Below are 25,059 nucleotides of genomic sequence, written 5' to 3' on the forward strand. Positions count from 1 at the left end.
GAACACAGGACTTGCATGCCCGAGAGCCCAGACTCCGAGTTCAACCCCTGAAGACACTGACTAGCAACTGCGCAGTGCCCCTCCCGCCCCCACCAAAATAAATAGATGATGCTTTTAAATAAATAAGTAGTGATTGGTGCAGGCAGCCAGGTCTGAGATGCAGTCTTAATGGGGTCCTTGAGTTTATGGAGGTGGGATTTGATTTTCTCCAGGACGAGTGTCCAGGGACAAAGCTCTGGCCTGGAAGAGGCTTGAGGGGCTCACAGGGCAGTGACGCGCACGTGTGTGTGTGTGTGTGTGTGTGTGTGTGTTGTGTACACGTGTGCCTGTGTGTGTGTGTGTGTGTGTGCGTGTACACAGGCATGTGGGGGTTGTATCTGCGGGGCTCTTGTTTGCAGCCAGGGCTGTTTTCAAACAAAAGCTTCTCACCACTGAACCTCAGAGGTTGGCACAGCAGGGCCCCTGGCTGGGCCCTAGGCCGCCCTGGCTTCTCTCTCCTGCTAATTAAATCCAAGGAAATCTCTGTGAGGCCAGAAGGGAGAATCTGACACCTCCAGCTCCCCAACACAGGGTCCAGGGTTAATGCCGGCTGGTCCGGGCAGGCGGGGACTGGAATTCTCTCTCTGCTGCCGGGGAGCAGAGGTTGTAAATGGGGATTTCAGAGTCTGTCGCGTCTCTGTGGAAAGTGAGCACTGGCCGCTCTCCTCTGCTGCCTGGCCCCTGCTGCCAGCTGCCCTCGCTCTGCTGGGAACAGAAAGGTCCCCTTGGGTCCTGCCCTCCTGGATGCCCAGCCCATCCTGGCTTTGTGGGACTCGCAGGTGACAGTACAGAATGTCACGGGGGCCATCAGGCCCCAGCCAGCCAGCACAGCTGGCCACCTCAGCCACACACAGAAACGCTGGTGTGTGAGGGCTCAGCGTGGCACTGGTTGATGTTTTCTTTATCTACTTATTTAATTAAAAAAATATTTTTTAGATTTTTAAATTATCTTCATTGGCTAGAGACAGCCAGAAATCGAGAGGGAAGGGGGAGATAGAGGGGGGGACAGACACCTGTGGACCTGCTTCACCATTTCTAAAGTGACCCCCCGGCAGGTGGGGCTTAGCCGCTTGACCCTGGACCTTTGTGAAAACCTTATGATATTGTCAACAAGTTTTAATTCAATTTGAAAAGCTCAAAGTAAGTAAATATAATTTTTTGAGCTTTTGGGTTTTCTTTTGGTAGAGTTAGGGCCTCACCCCTGTGTGACCTCACTACTTTTGGCCCCCCCCCACTCAAACAGAGATAGAGACCGTGAGAGGGAGAGACAGAGACAGGGAGAGCTTCCTGTGTGGTGCTGGGGCTTGAACCCAGGTCCTGTGCACAGTGAGGCATGTGCCTAGCCAGCTGAGCTATCTCTCCAGGCCAATAAATATCAGTTTAGAAAAATCCTCCAAGTGGGCTGGGGAGACGACACAGTGCGTGTGCAGCAAGAATCTCCTGCCTGAGGCTCTGAGGCCCCGGGTTCAATCCTCAGCACCACCGTCAGCCAGAGCTGAGCAGGGCTTTGGTCTCTCTCTCTTCATCTATCTTATCTATCTTTTATCTATCTTCATCTATCTTATCTTCCTTCTCTCTGTATCTCAGTGTCCCTCATTAAAATAAATAAAAAAATTTAATTTAATTTAATTTGAAATTTTTTTATATTTATATATTTTCCCTTTTGTTGCCCTTGTTTTTTATTGTTGTAGTTACTAGTGTTGTTGTTATTAATGTCGTTGTTGTTGGATAGGACAGAGAGAAATGGAGAGAGGAGGGGAAGACAGAGGGGGAGAGAAAGTGCTGTGGGTGTCTCTCTCCCTCTCTCTTTCCTCCCCCTCTCAATTTCTCTCTATCTCTCTCTCTCCAATAAATGAATAAATAAATATATTACTTGAAAGATCCCCATGTAAGGTGTGGTTCCCACTGAGCAGTGTCAGGGGCTCTGAGATGGTCTCTGCTGCTTGGCAAAGGGAATGTTTTGCCATCTATAGCTCTTTCCCTCCCTCCCTCCCTCCCTCCCTCCCTCCCTCCCTCCCTTCCTTCCTTCCTTCCTTCCTTCCTTCCTTCTTCCTTCCTTAGCCAGGCAACCCAGGAGGCCTCTGCCCCCTTATCTGCCTGCCGCCTGCTTCCTGCCCCCATATCATGTCCCTGGAGCCCCCGTGTCTGACCCCTGGAGCCAGTTCGGCCCAGCCTCGACCCCAGGCCCCGTCCTCCGGCTCAGTGCCCCGGTCCCTCTTCCTGAGCCTCGGTTTTTACGGCTGGCTGGTGCTCCGTTCTGTCCTTCCAGGTGGGATGAGGCTGACCACTGAGGTCAGACAAAGGCCCTCTGAGCAAGCGTCAGAGTGGGTGTCTTTATTTATTTATCTTCCTGGTTGATGTCACTGCTGGGCTCCTGCCCCACACCCCCACAGAGGGTTTAGGACTTAATCTGCTGTGTGATTGGGGCTGGGTGATGGGGCGCATGTGAACTGGCTCTGCTTCAAACGGGTCGCCGGTGGGTTTATGAGAGTTTCTTTGGACAGGTATTGGGGAGACCACCAGTTTGGGCCCATCTGCACTTCCCTGGCCAGCACAGGGGACCGAGAAGGGAGGAGACAGGCCCTGCTGGCTAGGCGGCCCCTTGTCCCCCCCCCCCCACCCCACCCCCAGCCACTTGCTCTGGGGCAGCGGTCCCCGTGGTCCTGAAGGCTTGTGTTTTATGACCACAGTCTCAATTTAAAAAAAAAAAAAAAAGGACCTGGTCCAGGAGGAACAACAAAGGAAATGAAACTCACAGGCTGTGCTGGCTGGGAGACCATGAGACCCGAGGGGGGAAGCCAGCCCCCGGCCCTCTGCTCGGGCAAAGCAAATCGCCCTTTAATTTGTTTCTGGGTTTTATTTCTCACGTGAAGCAGCAGGGGGGCCGTGTAATGAGGCTGCGATTCAGGGAGGTGTTGAAAGACGGGGAAAGGGGTGAAGCCTCGGGACCTGCCAGGGCCAGACTTGGGGGGCTGAGGGGGGCTTCAGGAGAATTTAGTCATCTGCTGATCACATTGAAACTGTCTGGGACTAGGGCTGCAGAGACAGCATGATGGTTCTGCAGAAGGCTTTCATGCCTGAGGATCTCAAGTCCCAGGTTCAACCCCCAGCACCATCGTCAGCCAGAGCTGAGCAGGGCTCTGCCAACAATGAATGAATGGAGGGAGGGAGGGAGGGAGGGAGGGAGAGAGGGAGGCAGGGATGGATGGATGGATGACACAGAGACTGTGTGAGACTGCCCACAGGCAGTAGGGTGTTTGTGTGTGCAGTAGATAGCAATAGTGGCGATTACACCAGATTTCTAGGTGGAATGAGATTTTGAGAGATTTTAGACTTACTGCTCTCTGCTTTTTTAATAACCTATACTTCTCAAAAACAGAATAGGAACTGGGTGGTGGCGCACCCAATTGAGCACACATGTTACCAGGCACAAGGACCCGGGGTTTGAGCCCCCAGTCTCCTACCTTAGGGGAAGCTTCACAAGGGATGAAGCGGGGCTACAGGTGTCTCTCTGTCTCTCTCTCTCTCCCTCTCTATCCCCATTTTCCTCTCAATTTCTGTCTCCAGTAAAAATAATAATAATAATAGGGAGTCTGGCAGTAGCACAGAGGGTTAAGTACACGTGGCACAAAGCACAAGGACCGGCATAAGGATCCCGGTTCGAACCCCGGCTCCCCACCTGCAGGGGAGTCGCTTCACAGGCGGTGAAGCAGGTCTGCAGGTGTCTGTCTGTCTCTCCCCCTCTCTGTCTTTCCCTCCTCTCTCCATTTCTCTCTGTCCTATCCAACAATGATATCAGTAACAAAAATAATAACTACAACAACAATAAAAAACAAGGGCGACAAAAGGGAAAATAAAGACATAAAATATACAATAATAATAATAAAATATTTTAAATAAGCAAGTAGACACCGAAGCAGTGGACGTCCCGGTGGTGTAGAGAGCCTGTGGGTGTGATTGTGCAGCTCAGAGAAGGCCTCTCCTGAAGCGAGTGCCCCCCTCGCCCTTCCCTTCTCAGTGACCCCAAGCTCCAGCTGTCACCTCACACATTTCCATGGGTCCATCCTGGCCAGAGCCCCAGCCAGGGCCAGCTGGGAGGCTGGGACCATGGTGCTGAGTGGCCCCTTCCTGTCCCGGTGGCCAGAGCCCCAGCGCCCCTGGCCAGTGGAGACCCTTCTCTCTGCCCAGCCCGCAGGCACCCAGCCCTCCGCCCTGGGCGCAGCTTGGGGGTTTATGGGCCTGTTATCACACCCTGGGCGCCCACTCAGGGCCCCACAAACACCCCAGGAGAAGGCCAGACCCTTCCAGAGAAATAAATGGTCCCTCTGCCTTTATAACGTGATAGGCCCGGCGGGAGTGAGAGGAAGAGGAGGCAGCTTTGTGTTCACGGAAACTGTAAAGTTTATGGAGTCAGACAGCCTGTGGGAGCCGGGGTGGGAACTCCCAAATGCAGAAGGCTGTGAGGGGCCGGTGGCGGGCCTGGGGGGCAGCAAGGGGCTGAGCATCCCATGTGGCAGGGGCAGGGAAGGAGGCCCCGTGGAGCTGCTTTGGGGGAGCTGCTGTGGATTCCTGCTGTGGGGAGGCTGAGGCAGGGGGAGGGGGCTCTCTCTGTCTCTGTCTCTCTGCCTCTCTCCACTTCCCTGTCCATCTCTTATCTTTCTCTCTGTCTCTCCATCTCTCTGTGTATCTCTCTATCTCTCTGTCTCTCCCCCCTCTCTGTCGCTGTATCTCTGTGTTTCTCTCCAGCTCTTTCTCCCTCTCCCTCCGTCTCCCTCTCTCTCTCTGGTCTCTGCCTCGCTCCATCTGTCTCTCTCTACCCTGTGTACCAGGTGTTGTGGCCCACTTGTCCATAGTCTTCACGCCCCACTCCGGCCCAGGACTCACCACTATTTGTGTCTTAGTCTCACAGTCCCCTGCCTTCTGGGGTCACCGCGGGCTCCCCTGGACCAGCCTGGCTGTCTGACCTGTTTTCTGCCGGGCTCACCTGCAGTCTGAGCTAGGACGGAAGCCAGGCGAGGGAGCTGCTCTGAGCCCCAGCTCCCCTCCAGGAAGCATCTGCGCCCTCTGCCAGCCCTGGAAGCTCTGTCCACCGTGTCTTGTCTGTGGCATCCCAGTTCTTACTTTGCCCACAGCTCATGCTGACAACACAGCTCCAAGCAGTAAGACAGTATCTGAGCATAGGGTGGACGGACGGACTTACAGATAGACGGGTGAATGGGGACATTGAGAGGTGGGTAGACAAATGGATGGACAGATAGACAGCATGACTGGATGAACTAGGAGGCCGGTGGATGGGTGGGTGAGTGTTTGCACAGACGAGCAGACTGACAGATGAGGGAGGGAGAGCAGACTGACAGGTGAGGGAGGGAGTGGTGGAGGGGTGGAAGGGGAGGAACCAACAGGCAGACAGTAGGATGTATATATGGATATATGGATATATGGGTGGGTGGATGGATGGATGGATGGATGGATGGATGGATGGATGGACAGACAGACGATGGACAGGTGAGAGGGCTGATATGTAGAAGACGTCACGCGTAGACCTCCACTTCCTCACTGCCAGCCTGTCACGGAATACACTTCTGTTTCACAGAACACACTCCTCTCTCTCCCTCTCTCTTCTCTCTCTCTCCGTCTCTACCCCTCCCACTCCCCCTCTCCCTCACCCTCTCATCTGGGAAAGCAGCTGAGTGTCGGAGAGTGTGTGTAAATACTTTACGGCCCCATAAACTGGTTTCAAGGCAGGTGGGGTGAGCATATAAACCCGGCCAGCCGTTGAGCAGGGCAGTCGGGGGGCAGCTATTAAAAAATTGAAACGTGCCCACCACCCAGACCCGCAGCCCCACGTGCTGGCGTCCAGTGTGGAAAATGTGCCTACATGCTTGTGCACTCGGGGCGGGGTGGGGTGAGGGGCATGGGGGCTAGCCCATGGGTCTTTCCAGGGACAGAAGCAGTAAGAACTCAGGGACCCATGCCAGGGACAGAGATTCAGGGCCCACAGGCCTCTCCAGTCTTCTGGGACGTCCCAAGACTCTCATGCACAGCCCTCAGCGAACTCCCTGCCCCTCATCTGCATTCTAGAAGCTTTTTCCCCTTCCATCCATACCTGCACCTGCTTCTTCACTCACACAAGCCACGCCGTCTCCTGGAGTCGGAGCTGGAGCCCTCCTGTCTGTCTGTCAGCGACCTCCCCTGCAGAACAAGCAGGAGGATGGGACAGAAGCGCAGCTCTGTGCGCAGTCACTGCCCGCTGCCTCTTACGTACAAAAGGTACAACATGAGAAGTCAGCTCTGGGCACCCTTAGCTGTCTGAGGACAAGGCCAGAGGGTGCAGGGGTGGGGGAACCATAGTCTTGACCAAAAATGACAGCTCCTGCCCTGCCCCACTGTGCTGGAGATAGCTTTAAATGGCCTCTCCATTTCTTATTGTGAGAGAAGCATGAAAGGGCATTAAGCATGAGTGCTGAGAGCCAGGACTCAGTCTTGTTGCCGGCCTGCGGCCAGGGGCCACCGAGAGTCGCAGAACTGGGTGCAGGGGCAGGGGGTGTGGGGCAGCACTCAGGCCCCCCTGCGCCAAGCCAGCTACCACCTCAGAGCTTGGAGGTGGGGGAGAGGGCTGGGCAGCCAGGTGTAAGGGGGGGGCAGTCCCCCTTTGCTGGCCAGAGTGCTGCCTGGCTCTGTCCCGGGACTGAACCTGGGGCTTGACCGGTGGCATGTCCTCTGCATGTGTGACTCTTTCTGTAGTCCTAGGTGTCAGCGTTTAAGCCTGAGTTTTGGCCTCTATAATGCAGGCTCCCCCACCCTCCCAGATAGCCACCTGGTCTCCCATCGCCTTTGATAATGGTGGACATTCTGTCTTTTCACATTCATAGACCCAGTTGTCTGTATTCCGCATATGACTGAAACCCTGGGGACACAGACCTCTGGTGACTGGAGTGGTGGGAAAAAATTAATAAAAATTAAAAATAAAAAGGGGCCAGGCACCGGGTTAAGTGCATGTAGCACTCAGCACAAGGACCCGTGCAAGGATCCCCGTTTGCAGGTGTCTCTCTCTCCCTCTCTATCTTCCCCATCTCTCTCAATTTCTCTCTGTCCTAGTCAATAAAAATGGGGAAAAAAAGACTGCCAGGAGCAGTGGATTTGTAGTGCTGGCACTGAGCCCTAGCAATAACCCTGGAGACAAAAAAGAAAAACAAAATTTTAAATAAGATTATAAATATTTTAAAAAGAAAAAAAAAAGGCTAGCAGATGTGGTGAACTCACGTGGGCACTGAGCCCCAGCAATAACCTTGGTGAAGAAAGAAAGAGAGGAAGGACTCAAACTCAACTTCCTTTCCATTTTTGTAATAAAAGCTTACTATGTAAAATAATAACAACAACAGCACTAATAATGCAGGCTCCAGGGCTGTAGTAGCAGGGCCCGGCTTTTCTGTCTGAAGAGTCTGCTCACAGTGGCTCCAGACACTGTCACCGGGACCAAGGCTGTGACTTTGTGTCATGTGTCTTGACCAAGCCTTCCCCATACACAGTCAGTGCTCAGTGAGTTCTCTTGTTGTTCTTATTTTATTACGACCACCAGGGTCATCAGGGTCATCCGTCAGTGAGACTTGTTGCCAAATGAGTCCTCTCCAGCTGGCTGCTTTTTTATATACACAGTGAGAAATGGAGAGAAGGAGAGAGTGAGAGAGACAGAAAGAGAAGAAGTGGGGGCTGGGCAGTAGTGCAGCTGGTTAAGCGCACGTGGCACAAAGCGCGAGGACCGGCTTAAGGATCCCGGTTCGAGCCCCCGGCTCCCCACCTGCAGGGGAGTCGCTTCCCAGGTGGTGAAGCAGGTCTGCAGGTGTCTGTCTTTCTCTCCCCCTCTCTGTCCTCCCCTCCTCTCTCCATTTCTCTCTGTCCTGTCCAACAACGACAACAGCAATGACAACAATAACAACAACAAGGGCAACAAAAGGGGAAAATTTGCCTCTAGGAGCAGTGGATCCATATTGCAGGCACCGAGCCCCAGCGATAACCCTGGAGGCAGACAGACAGAGAGAGAGAGAGAGAGAGAGAGGGAGAAGAAACACCCACAGCCGTGCCCCAATTGTGAGGCTTCCCCCCTGCAGGTGGGGACCTGGAGCTTGAGCCCCTGCCATGAAGTCTGTTCTTTTGATGCCGAAGTTCAGGTACCTTGACGCGGTCTGAGAGAGCTGGAATTCTGTAGCCAAGTCTCCCATCCCCAGGGTGGGACCCCCTGGTGGAATCACCCACTTTACTGCCTCTGCGCTGGTACCCCAGGAAGGGGCCAGCACCTCTGTGGCCCCGCGGTGTCTGCCAGGTGCCTTGCTGCAAGATTCAGGGACTGAGTCCAGGAGCGCCAAGCACTCAGGGCATGGTGATCCCCCAGCACAGCAAGGCCCTTCCCAGAGAGCGGTGTGGGGCTGCGCCGTGTCCTCTCTGCTCCCCGTGCTCCTCAGCAGATCCCTGGAGAACTCGAGGGGGGTCCTTCAAGTATCCCCCGGCTCTCAGAGCCACCAAGGAGACGAGAGCCCAGGCAGCTGGAAGGTGACAGGTCCTTCCCTTTGTGGAGCAGGGCCTGGGGGCCAGGACCGACTTGGAGAGCAGCAGGGTTGTTCCTCCCACCCCAGGGGTGTGGCCCCCAGTCCCCACCTGCAGGGGGGATGCTTCACGAGCGGGGGAGCAGGGCTGCAGGTGTTTTCTCTCTCTCTCCCTCGTCCCTTCTTCTTCTTCTAGCGTTTGCCCTTCTTCCGTAGCCAGTCAACAGCGTCAGGTTGAGCCTGATGTCAAGTTTCGAGACCTCCTTTGAATCTGGAGAGGTGGCAGTCGTTGACTATGTGGGTCATAGTCTGTCTGGAGCCGCAGGGGCAGTTCGGGTCGTCTCTGGCTCCCCAGCGATGGAACATAGCGGCGCACCGGCCATGGCCTGTTCGATAGCGATGGAGGAGGGCCCAATCCTAACGTGCTAGGTCAAAGCCGGGTTGACGCTCGCAGGGGTCTGTGATGAGGTGTTTGTTCTTGACCTCAGCTGACTGCCAACTCTGTTTCCAAGAGACTGGAACAGAGAAGTTCAGTGTAGGCGTAGGGGACCAGATTGGGTGACGAGACGTCAAGCGTTGGACAGGGTGGGCGAAGATATCCGCATATATTGGCAGGTCCGGTCGAGCGTAGACGTGGGAAAGGAACTTAGATGATGCCGCATCCCGACGAATATCTGGCGGGGCGATGTTGCTAAGATGTCCCTCGTCCCTGATTCCACTCCTCTCTTCCCTGCTCTGCCCGGTCCCTCCACCCCCCGCCCGCCTGCAGGGCTGTGTCTTCTGAGCCGCAGCTCTGACGCCCACACTCCTCCCAGGCTGTGTGGGCACCAGAAGCCTGAGTACCGAAGCCTGGTGCTCCGGGGTGGGCTGGGGGCACCGGGCTCCAGATGCCACCTGTCCCCTGACTGTGCTCGCCCCTAGAACCTTCTGGAGTGTCCTCAAGGTGGTGGGGGTGGGGGAGGGAGGACGGGGGAGCTTGGTGCCTCTCTCCACCCAGCTGACGACATCTCCTCGTTTGCAGTTGAGAGAGAAAATGTACAGAAGAGAACCTTCACTCGGTGGGTCAACCTGCACCTGGAGAAAGTAAGTGTGTGTTGGGCGGTCGGGCAAGGCAGCGCCCGTCAGGTGTGGGCCCGACTGAGGTGCTACCCATGGGTGCTGCGACCACATGCAGGGGAGCCAGGTTGCTTCTCCTGACTCAAGACTGAACCGAGGGAGGAGAGGATGTCTCTCCAGTGGCCTGGTAGAACTCACACGCTACCCAGTGTGAGGTCTCGGGTTCGAGGTCCAGGCCATCGCGGGAGGACCTCATGAGCAGTGCTGTGCTGTGCCTCCTCCTTCCCTGTCTCTCTCATGATCTTTTTAAAATGTTTCTTTTTCTATGTCTCCAGGGTTATCGCGATCGGGCTCTGTGCTTGCACTATGAATCCACTGCTCCCGGAGGCCATTTTTTCCCTTTTGTTGCCCTTGTTTTTATCATTGTTATTGCTGTCATTGTTGTTGGATAGGACAGAGAGAAGTGGAGAGAGGAGGGGAAGACAGAGGGGGAGAGAAAGACAGACACCTGCAGACCTGCTTCACTGCTTGGAAAGTGACTCCCCCTGCAGGTGGGGAGCCGGGAGCTCGAACTGGGGTCCTTATGCTGGTCCTTACTCTTCATACCATGTGCACTTAACCCACTGTGCTACCACCCGGCCCCATTTAAATGTTTTGTTATATATATATATATTTTTTTTATTTATTTATTGTTGGATAGGGACAGAGAGTAATTGAGTAGGGTGGGGAAGATGGAGATGGAGAGAGACAGAGAGACACCTGCAGCCCTGCTTCACCACTTGCAAAGCTTTCCCCCTGCAGGTGGGGACCGGGGGGTTGAACCTGCATCCTTGCACACTGTGATGTGAGCGCTTAGCCAGGTGCACCACCACCTGGTCCCCTTTAAATATTTTTTAAGCTTGCTTTTTTAAATCTTTATTTATTGGATAGAGACAGCCAGAAATCAAGAGGGGAGGGGAAATAGACAGGGAGAGAGACAGAGAGACCCCTGCAGCCCTGCTTCACCACTCACAAAGCTTTCCCCTGCAGGTGGGGACTGGGGACTTGAACCTGGGTCCTTGGGCACTGTAATGTGTGCTCTCAACCAGGCGCACCACCACCTGGGCCCTTTGTACAACTCTGTATTCAATTTGGTGCCCCACTGGTGTCCTCTGACCAGCAAGTTTCACACACGCACACGCCACTAAGCAAAGGCCAGTCCTGAGGCGCAGGCCAGAGGCTGAGCAGAGCAGAGGGCAGAGCTGAGAAGTGGCTCAGAGCTCAGAACCAGGACACCCCTGCACCCCCGCCCCAGTTCTACACCAAGCCAGACTCCAAGACACTGAATGTTTTCATTCCTGGGAATTGGGGAAGAAAGAAAGCTTGTTCTCTTTATAAAGGTGGATGGTTGCTTTTATTAAAAAAAAAAAAAATCTACTTTTTTTTTAACAAGAGAGATACAGAGAGAAAAATAAATGAGAGAGAGAGACAGAGAGACAGAGGGGGGGGCAGCAGACCCCTACTCAGCTCTGGCTGATGGTGGTGCTGGGACATGAACTTGGGAACATGAACCTGGGACCTCAGGGCCTCAGGCAGGAGAATCTTTATTTACTTATATACATAACCATATGCAAACTCGCCAGCCCAAGACGAGCAGTTTCTTTCTTTTTTCTTTTATTTTTTTTGCCTCCAGGGTTATTGCAGGGGCTCAGTGCCGACACTATGAATCCACTGCTCCTGGTGGCCATTGTTTCCATTGTATTGGACAGGACAGAGAGAAATTGGGAGAGGAGGGGAGATAGAGAGAGAGACAGACCTGCAGACCTGCTTTACCGCTTGTGAAGCGTCCCCCCTGCAGGTGGGGAGCAGAAGCTCGAACCCAGGGCTTCACACTCTGTGTGCTTGCCCAGGTGGTGGCACAGCAGGTTGAGCGCACACTTTACACACTTTTCAACCCCCGGTCTCCACCTGCAGGGGGAAGCTTCACAAATGGTGAAGCAAGGCTGCAGTGTCTCTCTGTCTCCCTTCCCTCTCAACTTCTTTCTGTACTCAAATAAGCAAACAAGTAAAACAGTTTTTAAAAGATTTTCAAAACTTAAAGAAGACTCACTGGGCTCACGTTACTCTTGTCAACTACACCCTCTGCTTCTGAGGACAAGCAGCCTCCTGCGGTCTGAGAGCTTTGTGCTTGCTGCCTTCACATGGTGCCAGTAGTCGAACCCAGGACCTCACGGCTGCCAGGCTGAGATACTTTCCGAGGCTTGCCCTGCCTTCTGTGCCCCCTGCCTTTGTGCAGTGAGGTGTGGTGTGTGTGTGTGTATATAAGTGTGTGTGTGTGTGTGTGTGAGTGTGTGTGTGTATATATAAGTGTGTGTGTGAGTGTGTGTGTGTGTGTGTGTGTGTGTGAGTATGTGTGTATGAGTGTGTGTGTGTGTGAGTGTGTGTGTGTGTGTGAGTGTGTGAGTGTGTGTGAGTGTGTGTGTGTATGAGTGTGTGTGTGAGTGTGTGTGTGAGTGAGTGTGTGAGTGTGAGTGTGTGTGAGTGTGTGTGAGTGAGTGTGTGTGTGTGAGTGTGAGTGTGTGTGTGTATGAGTGTGTGAGTGTGTGTGAGTGTGTGTGTGTATGAGTGTGTGAATGTGAGTGTGTGTGTGTGTGAGTGTGTGTATGTGTGTGTGAGTGAGTGTGTGTGTGAGAGTGTGTGTGTGTGAGTGTGTGAGTGTGTGTGAGTGTGTGTGTGTATGAGTGTGTGTGAGTGTGTGTGTGTGTGTGTGAGTGTGTGTGTGAGTGTGTGTATGAGTGTGTGTGAGTGTGTGAGTGTGTGTGTGAGTATGTGTGTATGAGTGTGTGTGTGTGTGTGTGAGTGTGTGTGTGTGTGAGTGTGTGTGTGAGTGTGTGTGAGTGTGTGTGTGTATGAGTGTGTGTGAGTGAGTGTGTGAGTGTGAGTGAGTGTGTGTGTGAGTGTGTGTGAGTGTGAGTGTGTGTGTGTATGAGTGTGTGAATGTGAGTGTGTGTGAGTGTGTGTGTGTGTGAGTGTGTGAATGTGAGTGTGTGTGTGTGTGTGTGAGTGTGTGTATGTGTGTGTGAGTGAGTGTGTGTGTGTGAGTGTGAGTGTGAGTGAGTGTGTGAGTGTGTGTGTGAGTGAGTGTGTGTGTGAGTGTGTGTGTGCATTTTCTCCTCTCCTCTAACAGGGACAAAGGTCCCTTTGGACTCCCTTGGAGCCAGCCCAAGAGAAAGGATGTTGCTTCGAGGAAGTCATTAAAATGATTAGAAGGCCGAGAAAATAAACACTAGTTTTTCATGGAGTGGCAACTCTGGGGGACGTTCTGCTCCGCACAGTGCCCCTCCAGGCGGCTGGCATCTTTCCACACTGCCCCCATGGGAAGGGGTTGCGGCGATTTGACCCAGGGGACCCCAGATACGAACCACTTGCCCACCAGCTGGGCTTGACGGTGGCTGCATTTTCACTGTCCTTCTAGAAAGTCATGTGTTATTCTATTTTTGGGGGGGAAGCCGTCCCCCTGCCCAAGCTCGGCAATGAATGCCTGGCATGTGTTAGGGTACCTGGAATTCCTCCCGGAATGGAGTGAAAGCGGGTATATTTCTTTTTTTTTCCCCTCGTTTTATTTTATTTTTTTAAATTAAATCACAGAGAAGTCCGACAGGCCATTTAGCAAACCCACCAAGCCCCTAAAGCAAGCTCTGTTCTCCGAGACCACAACGGGGCTCTGATCCTTGGCCCCGCTCCTGCCCGCCCTCCACACCCCCACCTCCCTCTTCTTTTTTCCCTTTTTCTGCAGGGCAGGTGGGCAGAGCCCACTCGGACGATAAATCAGGTCTCACCTGAGTCCGCCGCCTCATAAACAGGGCAAAATTAACAGCCGTATTTCCAACCTTGAGACTCTCAAGGGCGCTCTTTCAAGTGGAGGAAACCCAGGCGGGCCCACCGGGAATTGGGCTTAACTGCAATTTGAAGGCTGTCAGGGATATTTAGCTTGGTCTCTGGCTTCTGGAAAAATCCATTTGCCTGAGGAAGGCCCTGGGGGCGAGGGGTGTTGACCTGCCCAGATTTCAGGAAGACTGGGCTGGCTTTTTTTGGAGGGGCAGACGGGGAGCTGCCAGGCTGGTTATTTTTTCTGGGGGGCGCGTAGGAGAGGGCTGCTCAGGGGCGAGGGGTGTCTGCCCTGGAATATTCAAATTCCTCCCATTGTGGACTCAGACCATGCTGCCAGCCTCCCTCCATACTCCAGTCATGGAAAGGGCTCTCAGGCTTGACTCCTGAGCGGAGCTGAGCCCGCAGGCCTGCTGGCTAAGACAGTGTCAGCCCATTCATGAGGGCTGTTTCGATGGGGGGCAGGGGCAAGGGGCAAGGGGGTGTCCTTTCTGGAAAATAATCTGCCTGCTGCTTCCCGCCCCGTTGCCTGGTAGCAGAGCCCAAAGCCGTCCTTGTGCACCTGCAGGAAGGGTGGCACTGGGCTTGGACCACGGGCGTCAGGGGGCTCGTAGCTGGTGGGAGGAAATGCCGCCTTCCTTCATAAAAGGTGAAAAAAGTAAAAATAGAAAAGACAAGGACCCACAGGCTGGCGGGGGCAGGGGACAGCTCTGGGGCTCTGGGGCCGGTCCCAGGGCCCCTGTCAATCTCGCCTCCTGCCAGCGTACCCCTTTCACTGCAGAGAGCAAGGCCCCCACTTCTCTGTCCTGTACTGAAAACAGTCGCCCGACAGCCAGAGGCAGAAAAACATACGTACTGGGGCCAGGGCTGATTAAGCACCACCCCCCTTGTTTTTGTAAGGGGCGATGGAGCTCAGTGGTAGAGATTGTTTTCTCTCTCTTTTTCTTTCTTTTCCCTCCCTTCCTCCCTTCCTTTCTTCCTTTGCCAACAGGGTTATCGCTGGGGCCCAGGCACTATGAACCCACTGCTCCCAGTGGCCATTCCCTCCCCACCTTTTCCCTTTCTTTTCACTTGACAGGACAGAGAGAAATTGAGAGAGAAAGGGAGATAGCGAAGGCAAGAGAGCGGGCCAGGCTGCAGCACACCGGGTTAAACGCACATAGTGCAAAGCGCAAGGATCCTGGTTTGAGCCCCCGGCTCCCCACCTGTGGGGGGGTTGCTTCACAAGCAGTGGAGCAGGTCTGCAGGTGTCTGTCTTTCCCTCTTTCTGTCTTCCCCTCCTCTTTCAACTTCTCTCTGTCCTATCCAGCAATAACAATAACAACAAGGGCAACAAAATGTAAAATAATGGCCTCCAGGAGCAGTGGATTCGTAGTGCAGGTACTGAGCTCCAGTGACCCTGGAGGCAAAAAAAAAGATAAAAAAGTCAGGAGTGGAAGTTGAGGCCAGGGCAGCCGCTCAGGACTTGTAAGCAAGTTCGAGGCCCCCGGCTCCCCTCGGAACACCCCCTCAAAGGGACATAGAAGTCTGCGTGCTGTCCATGTTAGGGAGGTCCCAGACCCCAGCTTAGGGGCTCTCCAGGAGTCACCTGTCGGCTTGACCCCTGCCTCAGCCTCCCCTGCACCCCCTGCTACACCGCCAGCCCTGAGACGCGGGGGTCAGGCCACCCCCCTGCCAGGACATGCCCGGCAGCCTGTGGTCAGATCTGGATTACAGGGGTCGCTGACCGCCAGCCACCCTGTCCCTCCGTCCGCAGTGCAACCCGCCTCTGGAAGTCAACGACCTCTTTGTGGACATCCGAGATGGCAAGATCCTCATGGCGCTGTTAGAAGTCCTTTCAGGGCGAGAGCTGGTACGTCGTAAGCTTCCCCAGCTGTGGGGTCTGGCGGTTGGGGCCAGGAGGGTTACGAGGGAGATGCATCATAGAATTTGCCGGCTTCCAGAACCTTCTTCTCTCAGTCTGAGTGCGGGGGGCCTGGTGGTGGTGTTCCCCAAAAGGCACACACGTTAATCATGTGTGAGGACCGGGGTTCGAACCTCAGTCCCCACCTGTGAGGGCCGGGGAGGGGCCCTGTTGATCTTTTTTTATATTTATTTATTTTCCCTTTTGTTGCCCTTGTTGTTTTACTGTTGTAGTTATTATTGTTGTTGTTGTCATTGTTGGCTAGGACAGAGAGAAATGGAGAGAGGAGGGGAAGACAGGGGGAGAGAAAGACAGACACCTGCAGACCTGCTTCACTACCTGTGAAGCGACTCCCCTGCAGGTGGGGAGCTGGGGGCTCGAACCAGGATCCTTCGGCCGGTCCCTGTGCTTTGCGCCGCGCGCGCTTAACCTGCTGTGCTACCACCGACTCCCCTCCATCTCTCTTTTTAATTATCTTTGTTTATTTATTGGATTCAGACAGCCAGAAATGGAGAGAGGAAGAGTAGATAGAGGGAGGGAGAGAGAGAGAGGGATCTGTGGCCCTGTTAATCACTTGTGAAGCAGGCAAGGGGCTAGGGGCTTGAATCTGGGTCCTTGTGCACTTAACTAGGTGTGCCACTACCCGCCCTGTGTATTTCTCTTGATTCCTTTCTTCTATTTCTGTGTGTCTCCCTGTTCCTCCCCCATATCCGTTCCCTCTCTCTCTCTCTCTCTCTCTCTCTCTCTCTCTCTCTCTCCTGGGAGATAGCTGCCCACTAAACTCTTGGCCAGCAGATCAGAGCCTCTGTTGCCCCAGGAAGGGCTTGGCCATGACAGCAGCAGAGGACAGACAGACCCTCAGGCCCCGGGAGTCTTCCCGTCCGAGCTGCCTGACTCCTTCTTCCCCACGAGTAGCCAGTTAAATGGGGGGACCTTCCTCGGGCCCCCAAAGTGATGCTTGGGGCTGGGTTGTGGCGGGGGTTGCGGTGTGTTTCCCTGGCTCAGCCTGGAGCCCGACTTTCCTGCGGGTCACAGGGCTGCAGGGTCACAGGGCAGCAGGACGGCCTGGCACCCCAGGGCACTGAGCCCTCCGCCCGCCTTGCCTTCCAGCTGCACGAGTACAAGGCCTCCTCCCACCGGATCTTCCGGCTAAACAACATCGCCAAGGCACTTCAGTTCCTGGAAGAGAGCAATGTGAGTGTCGGCCGTGCGCCGTGAGCTTGTTGCTGGCCAGAGCCTGGACCTGGGGGACGCTCGGCGGTTGGCGGTTGGCCGGGAGGCGAGCTGATTGGGGGAAGCTGTGAGACTGTGCCCGGGGCAGCAGCAGTCTCTGAGTGCAACGTCTCCTTAAAGCCAAGTCGAATGAATAAATAAATGGGGGAGGGAGCTTCATGGTTCTGCAGCAGACTCTCCTGCCTGAGGCTCTGAGGTCCCAGGTTCAATCCCCAGCACCACCATCAGCCAGAGCTGAGCAGGGCTCTGCTCTCTCTCTTATTAAAATAAGTAAGATGAAAGAAAGAGAAAGGGAGAGAGAAAGAAAGGAAGGGAAGGAGGGAGGGAGGAAGGAACAAATAGGAACGGCATCATGGTTCTGAAAAGACTCTTCTGCCTGAGGCTCCAAAACCCCAGGTCCAGTCCCCAGCACCATCATCAGCCAGACCTGAGCAAGCAGGGCTCTAGGCGAATGAATGAGTGGATGAATGAATGAGTGAATAGGCGAATGAATGATTGCATATATGAATGTAGCACAACTTGGGCCGGAAGGCAGCTAGCTCACTGGGGAAGTTGCTTATCTTGCCATGTGTGCTGCCTGGGTTGAAACCCTGGCACCTCACAGGAGCCCCTCAGTGCCCGGGGAAGCTCCAGTGCTGTGGCGTCTCTCCTTCTGTTTCATGCCTCCCCTCTGCCTGGCCCCCTGGATGTCCTGCTGTCCCTCCAATGCAAAGGATCCAGAGTTCCCCCTTTAGCCATCACACGCCATGGTTCTGGGAGGGAGCGGACAGACACGAGCTCTCAGGGTGTCTTTTCTGTCCCTTGGAATCGGCACACTTCCCTCTGTGAGTCCAGAGTGTGGGGTAGTCAGAGAGGAAAGAGCACTCCTGGGTCCAAGAGAAAATGAAGGGGGACCCGGCTAAGTGCACATGTCAAAACACATGCAGGGACCCGGGTTCGAGCCCTCACTCCCTACCTAAAGAGGGAAAGCTTCATGAGTGGTGAAGCAGGGCTGCAGGTGTCTCTCTGTCTCTCCCCCCTCTCAATTTCTCTCTGTCTCTAGCTGACAAATAGGTAAATTATTTTTAAAAATATGTATTTATTTATTCCCTTTTGTTGCCCTTGTTGTTTTACTGTTGTGTTATTATTGATGTCGTCATTGTTGGACAGGACAGAGAGAAATGGAGAGAGGAGGGGAGACAGAGAGGGGGAGAGAAAGACAGACACCTGCAGACCTGCTTCACTGCCTGTAAAGTGACTCCCCTGCAGGTGGGGGGCCGGGGGCTTGAACTGGGATCCTTACGCTGGTTCTTGCGCTTTGCACCACCTGCGCTTAACCCATTGCGCTACCACCCAATTCCCGGTAAATGGGTTTTAAATTTTTTTTAAAGATTTTAAAAATTTATTTATGAGAAAGATAGAGGAGAGAAAAAGAACCAGACATCACTCTGGTACATGTGCTGCGGGGATTGAACTCGGGACCTCATGCCTGAGAGTCCAAAGCTTTATCACTGCGCCACCTCTTGGACCACAGTAAATGGTTTTTCAAGAGGGGGCTGGCATGGTCCGGCCTTGGCTGTCACCCACTGAGCAGGTGACACCTTTGCAGGTGAAGCTGGTCAGCATTGACGCAGCGGAGATCGCGGACGGCAACCCCTCCTTGGTGCTCGGGCTGATCTGGAACATCATCCTCTTCTTCCAGGTAAAGGAGAGAAACAGCGGGCCGGACAGAGGCACGTGCGCAAAGACCTGGGTTCAAGTCCCTGCTCCCCACCTGCAGGAGTGGTGAAGCAGGGCTGCAGGTGTCTGTCTTGGTGTCCCTCTCTGTCTCACCTCCCCTCTCAGTTTCTCTCTATCCTATTGGATGGAAAGGAAAAAAAAAAATCGCCAGAAGCAGTGGATTCATAGTGCCGGCACTAAGCCCCAGTGACTGGAGGCAAAAAAGACAGAAAGGAAGGAAAAAAGTAACAAATAGCCAGCGCCTCCTGGGCATCTCTGTGGCTCTCTGCCGGGTCTGCAGGGCGCCCAGAGTGGAGGCGGGAGGCCTGATTCCTGCAGTTGGATGTTTTTTCTGTCTCCCCAAAAAGCAGCGGCCAGAGGAATGGTGCAGTTGCGTCTGAGATTCAGCTGCAGCCCCAGCTCTGCCTACCCCAAGAGCCCTCATGCCGCCTGGGACTTGAAAGAGTCCAACGTCCACTCTGGGGACACAGCATTGTATCCCGAGACTCGCAGACAGAAGTTGAACGTGGGGGTCTGGGCGGTGTTCGGCCGGGGAGCCTCTGCCTCACCTGCCTGAAGTCTGGGGTGGGGTTGCTGTTGTCTGACTGGGTTTGGTAAAGTCACTCTCCAGAAGTCACGCCCCTGTGCTCAGCAGAGGGGACTGAGGGACTCGGGGAAGGCGTCGCAACAGCCTCGTCTGAGCGGGGTGGGATGCCTTTCCCGCCCTCAGCAGCTTTGGCTTTTGTTTGGAATCAGGTTTAGAGGAAAAGGCTCCATCCTCAACCCCCAGAGCCGGGTTTTGACAGATGAGTGGGAGTGTGCTAGGCTAAGGGGTGCACGCAGATGCTTCCTGCAGAGGTCCGGGGCAGGGCCTGGAGATCTTCATTTCTCACAAGTGATCCCTTGTAAGAGGTGCCTTTAAATTTAAAAAAATTATTTCTTTATTAGATAGAGACAGCCAGAAATTGAGATGGGAATGAGAAGACAGGGAGAGACAGAGACACCTGCAGCCCTGCTTCACCACTTGCAAAGCTTCTCCCCTGCAGGTGGGGACAGAGGCTTGAACCCAGATCCTTGCACATTGTAACATGTGCGCACAGCCAGGTGTGTCACCACCCGGCCCTAACAGATGCCTTCTGAGTGGTCAGAAATTCGGGACGCCGAGGACAGCCAGGAGGCCAGGCTGGGGGTCCAGGGTGGGTGGGGGCCGTGCAGGGAGGGCAGGGAGACCTGGTGTGCAGTGCTGGGTGGAGCCAGAGGCCGACACGTAATTGGCTGCAGGGAGACCTGGTGTGCAGTGTGGGTGGAGCCAGAGGCCGACAAGTAATTGGCTGCAGGGAGACCTGGTGTGCAGTGCTGGGTGGAGCCAGAGGCCGACAAGTAATTGGCTTTTCTTTTTACTTTTCTGTTTAGTTCTGTTTTCTTATTGCCACCAACATCATCACTGAGGCTCAGTGTCTGCACAGCACATCTATTGCTCCTGGCTGTCTTTTTATTTGAATAGAGACAGAGAGAAATTGAAAGGGGGAGATAGAGATGGAGAGAGACAGAGAAACACCTGCAGCCCTGCTTCACAGCTCCTAAGCTTCTCACCTGCAGATGGGGAGCCTGGGCTTGAACTCAGGTCCTGTGTGCTCTACGGGGTGTGCACTGCCTGACGCTTCCCTGCCCTGTAATTCTTATTATTTATTCCTGCATTTATTCTTATTTGATAGGGCAGAGAGAATAAGAGGGGGAAGGGGTTGGTGAAGAGAGACACCTGCAGACCTGCTTCACCATTCGTGAAGCTTCTCCCCTGCAGGTGGGGATGGGGGCTTGAACCTGGGTCCTTGTGCCTGGTGACATGTGTGCTCCACGGGGCCCACCACCACCCAGCTCCTGATGGCTTTTCTTGTGAGGTGTCACCACTTGCCCCGGAAGCCATACCAAGTGTCCCCCGGCCCCTCCACCCCCAAGGGGCCTCCCTGCAGTCACAAATCTGGGCTCCGTATCAGGGTCCTGGGAGGAGGAGAGGGCTGGGGGCTGGTTGGAAACGCCTTCTCTGTCCAGATCAAGGAGCTCACGGGCAACCTGAGGACCTCACCCTCGTCTAGCCTGTCCCCAGCCTCGGGGGGCACGGACTCGGACTCCTCCTTCCCCCCCACACCCACGGCCGAGAGGAACGCGGTGCTGTCCATGAGGGACCAGAGAAAGACCATCCGGGCCCTGCTGGCCTGGGTGCAGAGGAAGACCCGGAAGTGAGTGCCTGGTGGGGGTGGGGTGGCATCTCAGGGGCTCAGGGCTGGAGGGGCAGGGGCACTGCAGGGGCCAGGGCCGGGGGCTCAGGACTGGAGGGGCAGGGGCATTGCAGGGGCTCAGGACTGGAGGGGCAGGGGCATTGCAGGGGCTCAGGGCTGGGGGCATTGCAGGGGCTCAGGGCTGGGGGCTCAGGACTGGAGGGGTAGGGGTATTGCAGGGGCTCAGGGCTAGGGGCTCAGGGCTGGAGGGGCAGAGGCATTGCAGGGGCTGGGGGCATTGCAGGGCCTCAGGGCTGGAGGGGCAGGGGCATTGTGGGGGGTATTGCAGGGCCTCAGGGCTGGGGGACTCAGGACTAGAGGGGCAGGGGCATTGTGGGACTCATGGCTGGGGGACTCAGGGCTGGGGGACTCAGGACTGGAGGGGCAGTGGCCTTGCGGGGCGCATGGCTGGGGCTCTCTTTATGGGGGGCATCGCAGAGGCTCAGGGATTTGGGGGGCTCTGGGCTGGGGTCTCATTGCAGGGGGGCATCACAGAGGCTCAGGACCCCTGAGACCTCAGGGCTGGGGGTCTCAAGGCTCACGGGGCATCACAGGGGCCCCTTGCCCATCAGCCACTTCTTTGCATGTGGCCATGGCAGAAGCTCTTTGCTTCCGGGTCTGAGCAGAGCGGCCTGGCCCCTGCACCCAGAGCCCTGGAGCTGGTCCTTGACCAGCTTGGCTGACCCCCACAGGTATGGCGTGGCGGTGCAGGATTTTGCGGGCAGTTGGCGGAGTGGGCTGGCCTTCCTGGCCGTGATCAAGGCCATCGACCCCAGCCTGGTGGACATGAAGCAGGCCCTGGAGGACTCCATGCGGGACAACCTGGAGAGGGCCTTCAGGGTGGCCCAGGACGCCCTTCACATCCCCAGGCTCCTGGAGCCAGAAGGTGGCAGTGCGGGGCTCAGGGGCCCCCCTTCCTTTTTTAAATATTTATTTATTTTCCCTTTTGTTGCCCTTGTTGTTTTAGTTATTACTATTGTTATTGATGTCATTGTTGTTGGATAGGACAGAGAGAAATGGAGAGAGGAGGGGAAGACAGAGAAGGGGAGAGAAAGACAGACATCTGCAGACCTGCTTCACCGCCTGTGAAGCGACTCCCCTGCAGGTGGGGAGCCGGGGGCTCGAACAGGGACCCTTACTCTGGTCCTTGCGCTTTGCGCCACGTGCGTTTAATCCTCCTTCCTTTCTTTGCTTTTCCCTCCCTCCCTCCCTCCCTCCCTTCCCTCCTCCCTTTTGTTTTCAGTTGTCATTTGGGGCTTCCTTGCTCCATACTGACACCTTTCATATAGAAAGACAGAGAAATGGGGGGAGGGGACAGACCTGGTAGAGGGCACACACTACAGTGTGTAAGAACCTAGGTTCAAGCCCCCGGTCCCCACCTGAAGGGGGAAAGCTTCACAAGTGAGGAAGCAGGACTGTGGGTGTCTCTCTGCCTCTCTTTCTCCTCCCCATCTCTCCCTCTTCTCTCGATATCGGGCTGTCTCTATCCAGTAAAGCTGATTTAAAAAGTTGGCTTAGGGGCGGTGAGGAAGCCACTGTCAAGACCAAGGTTTCAGGGGCCCCTCACTGAGGGAAGCTTGGTGGGCTGCTCAGGCTGTACCCCTCAGAGTGGGGTTCCGCCAGCCAGGCAGGACCCACGGGGAAGCACAGGCCTTGGCTCTGTGTCCAGCTGCTTTCTGTGGGCTGAGCTGCCATAGGACCCCCCCAGGAATGAGGGTGCCCCCCACTTCTGTAGATAGGCAGGGACCAGCGGGGAGGCCGGGATGCATGGTGGGCAGGGTCCTGGGCACCAGGGAACCCTGACTGTGCAGCTCCAAGCCCACTGAGGAGACTCACTGGGCAGGGGTCTCCTAGGGTGCCCCTCACCCTGGCAGGTCCGTGCGCCCGGCTGATACCCGTGTCTCTCTCCACAGACATCATGGTTGACAATCCAGATGAGCAGTCTATCGTGACTTACGTGGCGCAGTTTCTAGAACGTTTCCCGGACCTGGAAGCCGTACGTGTGTCTCTCTGCTTCTGTTCCCATAACTGTGCAGCTGGGCGCTGTGTGGAGTGGGGGCCCCGGGCATTGTGTGGGAGACGGAAGAGGGTCTTAGGAAGTGCTGTTTAGGGTCCTGGGTACCACTCCCCACTCCACACTGTGGACATCGCCAGTCCGTCCACCAAAGCCCCGCCTCTCCCCATGGCCCCCACACTCGCAGAACCTGAGCGATAACTGGGCTCCCCCCCCTTTTTTTTTAAGTTCCTTTGATTTAGTTTATTCTTTTTCTTTTTTTGCCTCTTTGGGGCTCAGTGGCAACACTACAAATCCACTGCTCCTGGTGGCCATTTTCCCCTATTTTATTGGCTAGGACAGAGAGAAATTGAGAGAGGAGGGGAGATAGAGAGGAGAGAGACACCTACAGACCTGCTTCACTGCTTGTGAGGCTCCCCCCCCACACACTGCAGGTGAGGAGAGGGGGCTGGAACCCAGGTCCTTGTGCTGTACTGGTACTTAGCACCATGTGCACTTAACCGGGTTCACCACGGCCCAGCCCCACTTTCTTTAGTCATTGTTTCCTGTTTGAGCCAAACCGTCCGGTACTTGTCCTTCACCTCTCTACATATTTCACTCAGGATCACTTCCACTTCCTTCCATTTGGTCCCAGACGATGCAATCTCATCTTTTTTATGACAGAGTAGTATTCCACTGACTAGGTATTTATCCAGTTGTCCGTCTTAGGGCATATAGGTGGGCTCTATATTCCACGCCTGAGGACAGTGCAGCTGTGGAGACAGGTTCGAGTTAGTTCTTCGATGCCTGTTGCATCCAGGCCTGGGAGCGAGGGGTCGTGCTGGGTCATAAAGCGTTTCCACGTCTATCTGTCTAGGGCGTCTCCACCCCGATCTGTACGTGCTGGAACTGGAGATGTTTTGCCACAGTCTCTGGGTGTCTCTCTTGCCCCGCGGGTCTGTGCTTTGGTTTGGTGGTTTTCCCAGGCAGAGTCTACGGATGAATAGTCACTGATCCTTCTCCTCAGATCTATCTTTGTTACATTGTTAATTTATTTGTTTGTTTGTTTTTGCCTCCAGGGTTATCACTGGGGCTCGGTGCCTGCACTATGAATCCACTGCTCCTGGAGGCCATTTTCCCCATTTTATTGTCGTTGTTGTTGCCATTGCTGTTGTAGTTGTTGGATAGGACAGAGAGAAATCAAGAAAGGAGTGGAAGATAGAGAGGGAGAGAGAGAGAGACAGAGAGGTAGACACCTGCAGACCTGCTTCACCACTTATGAAACACCCCCCCCCCACAGGTGTGTGTAGGGGGGCTCGAACCAGGATGCTTGCGCTTGGCGCCATGTGTGCTTAACCCGCTGTGCCACTGCCCGGTCCCGGTTACTTTATTTTTAATTGCCACCAGGGTAACAACTGGGACTCGTTGCTTATGCAGAGAATCAACTGCTCCCAGCAGCCATATTTCCCTCTTTTTTTTTTTTCCATTCTTATATTTGACAGAACAGAGAGGAATCAAGAAGGGAGAGGGAGTTAGAGATAGACAGAAGACCCCTGTCGACATGTAATTCTGTAATATAAAAGCAAATAAAAAATAAAATAAAAAGTAAATAAGAGAGAGAGAGATGCCTGCAGCCCTGTTTTGCCACTCGTGAAGCTTCCTCTTTGCAGGTGGGGGCCGGGGGCTTGAACCCAGGTCCTTGCACACTGTGATGTGGGTGTTCATACTTTCTTAATGCACTGTGGTGGAGTCAACCCGAGGCCACACACCTGCACGGTAACCACTGGGCCTTCTCCCCAGGCTGGTGTTTCTTGATGTGTCAAGAAGACAGATCACAGCACTGCTCCGTCATCCCTGGGGATCTGTCCATGGAGCTCCATGGGATGCCGGGGCTTGAACCCAGGTCTGGGTTTCTGTCTGTTTGTTATCAAATACATAGAAAGAAGGAAGGAAGGACAGAAAGGTGTTGTGAGTGCACTGGTGTCTTCCTGTCTGACCAGCAATAGTGCTCCCCCCCAGCACCTGAGTGAGACCTGCGCCCTTGGTTCCGATGCCCCTTTCCAGCTCCCCCCCGCTCTTGCTTTTTTCTTGGGGGGGTCCTGCCCTGTGCTGCCCGGCTCCTGAGCCCCCACCCCCACCCCCGCAGGAAGACCTGGTGGACTCAGACGATGAAGCTCCAATCGAGGCCACGTTTGTGCGCATCAGGGAGACGCCGTCTGAGCAGGAGAGCAAGATCCTGCTTCTGCCCGAGGACAGGGAGAGCAGCTTCACCCTCAGCCACCCGCCGCCCTCCAAGGTCTTCGTGGGCGACTGGCCCGAGCCGGCGGAGGACGGCGGGGCGCCCCAGGACACGGCCAGCTTCATGCACCAGCTGCTGGAGCAGATGCTGCAGGAGACCCCAGGGCGGAGCGTCAGCCTGAACGAGCCCTCCCCGGAGTCTTCCATCTTGGCCTC

General features: G+C 54.9%; 1 protein-coding gene across 10 annotated transcripts in view; it reads left to right on the top strand.

Annotated features, from left to right (window-relative positions):
* Window positions 1-25,059, top strand: part of CLMN (calmin) — a 59,520-nt gene that overhangs the window by 22,022 nt on the left and 12,439 nt on the right. For 3 of the 10 annotated variants that reach the window (XM_060181006.1, XM_060181005.1, XM_060181011.1), the window contains exons 2-10: window positions 6,121-6,309; window positions 9,601-9,662; window positions 15,259-15,354; window positions 16,516-16,599; window positions 18,227-18,319; window positions 20,386-20,573; window positions 21,305-21,498; window positions 22,526-22,608; window positions 24,752-25,059. The exon at window positions 24,752-25,059 is cut by the window's right edge and continues 1,141 nt beyond it. In XM_060181006.1, the coding sequence (XP_060036989.1) occupies window positions 6,121-6,309; window positions 9,601-9,662; window positions 15,259-15,354; window positions 16,516-16,599; window positions 18,227-18,319; window positions 20,386-20,573; window positions 21,305-21,498; window positions 22,526-22,608; window positions 24,752-25,059 (1,297 nt within the window). The remainder of the gene's footprint in view (window positions 1-6,120; window positions 6,310-9,600; window positions 9,663-15,258; window positions 15,355-16,515; window positions 16,600-18,226; window positions 18,320-20,385; window positions 20,574-21,304; window positions 21,499-22,525; window positions 22,609-24,751) is intronic. The other 7 variants (XM_060181009.1, XM_060181015.1, XM_060181007.1 and 4 more) reach the window with 6 other exon arrangements.

Source organism: Erinaceus europaeus, chromosome 22 (assembly GCF_950295315.1).
Source record: "Erinaceus europaeus chromosome 22, mEriEur2.1, whole genome shotgun sequence".
Taxonomy (NCBI): domain Eukaryota; kingdom Metazoa; phylum Chordata; class Mammalia; order Eulipotyphla; family Erinaceidae; genus Erinaceus; species Erinaceus europaeus.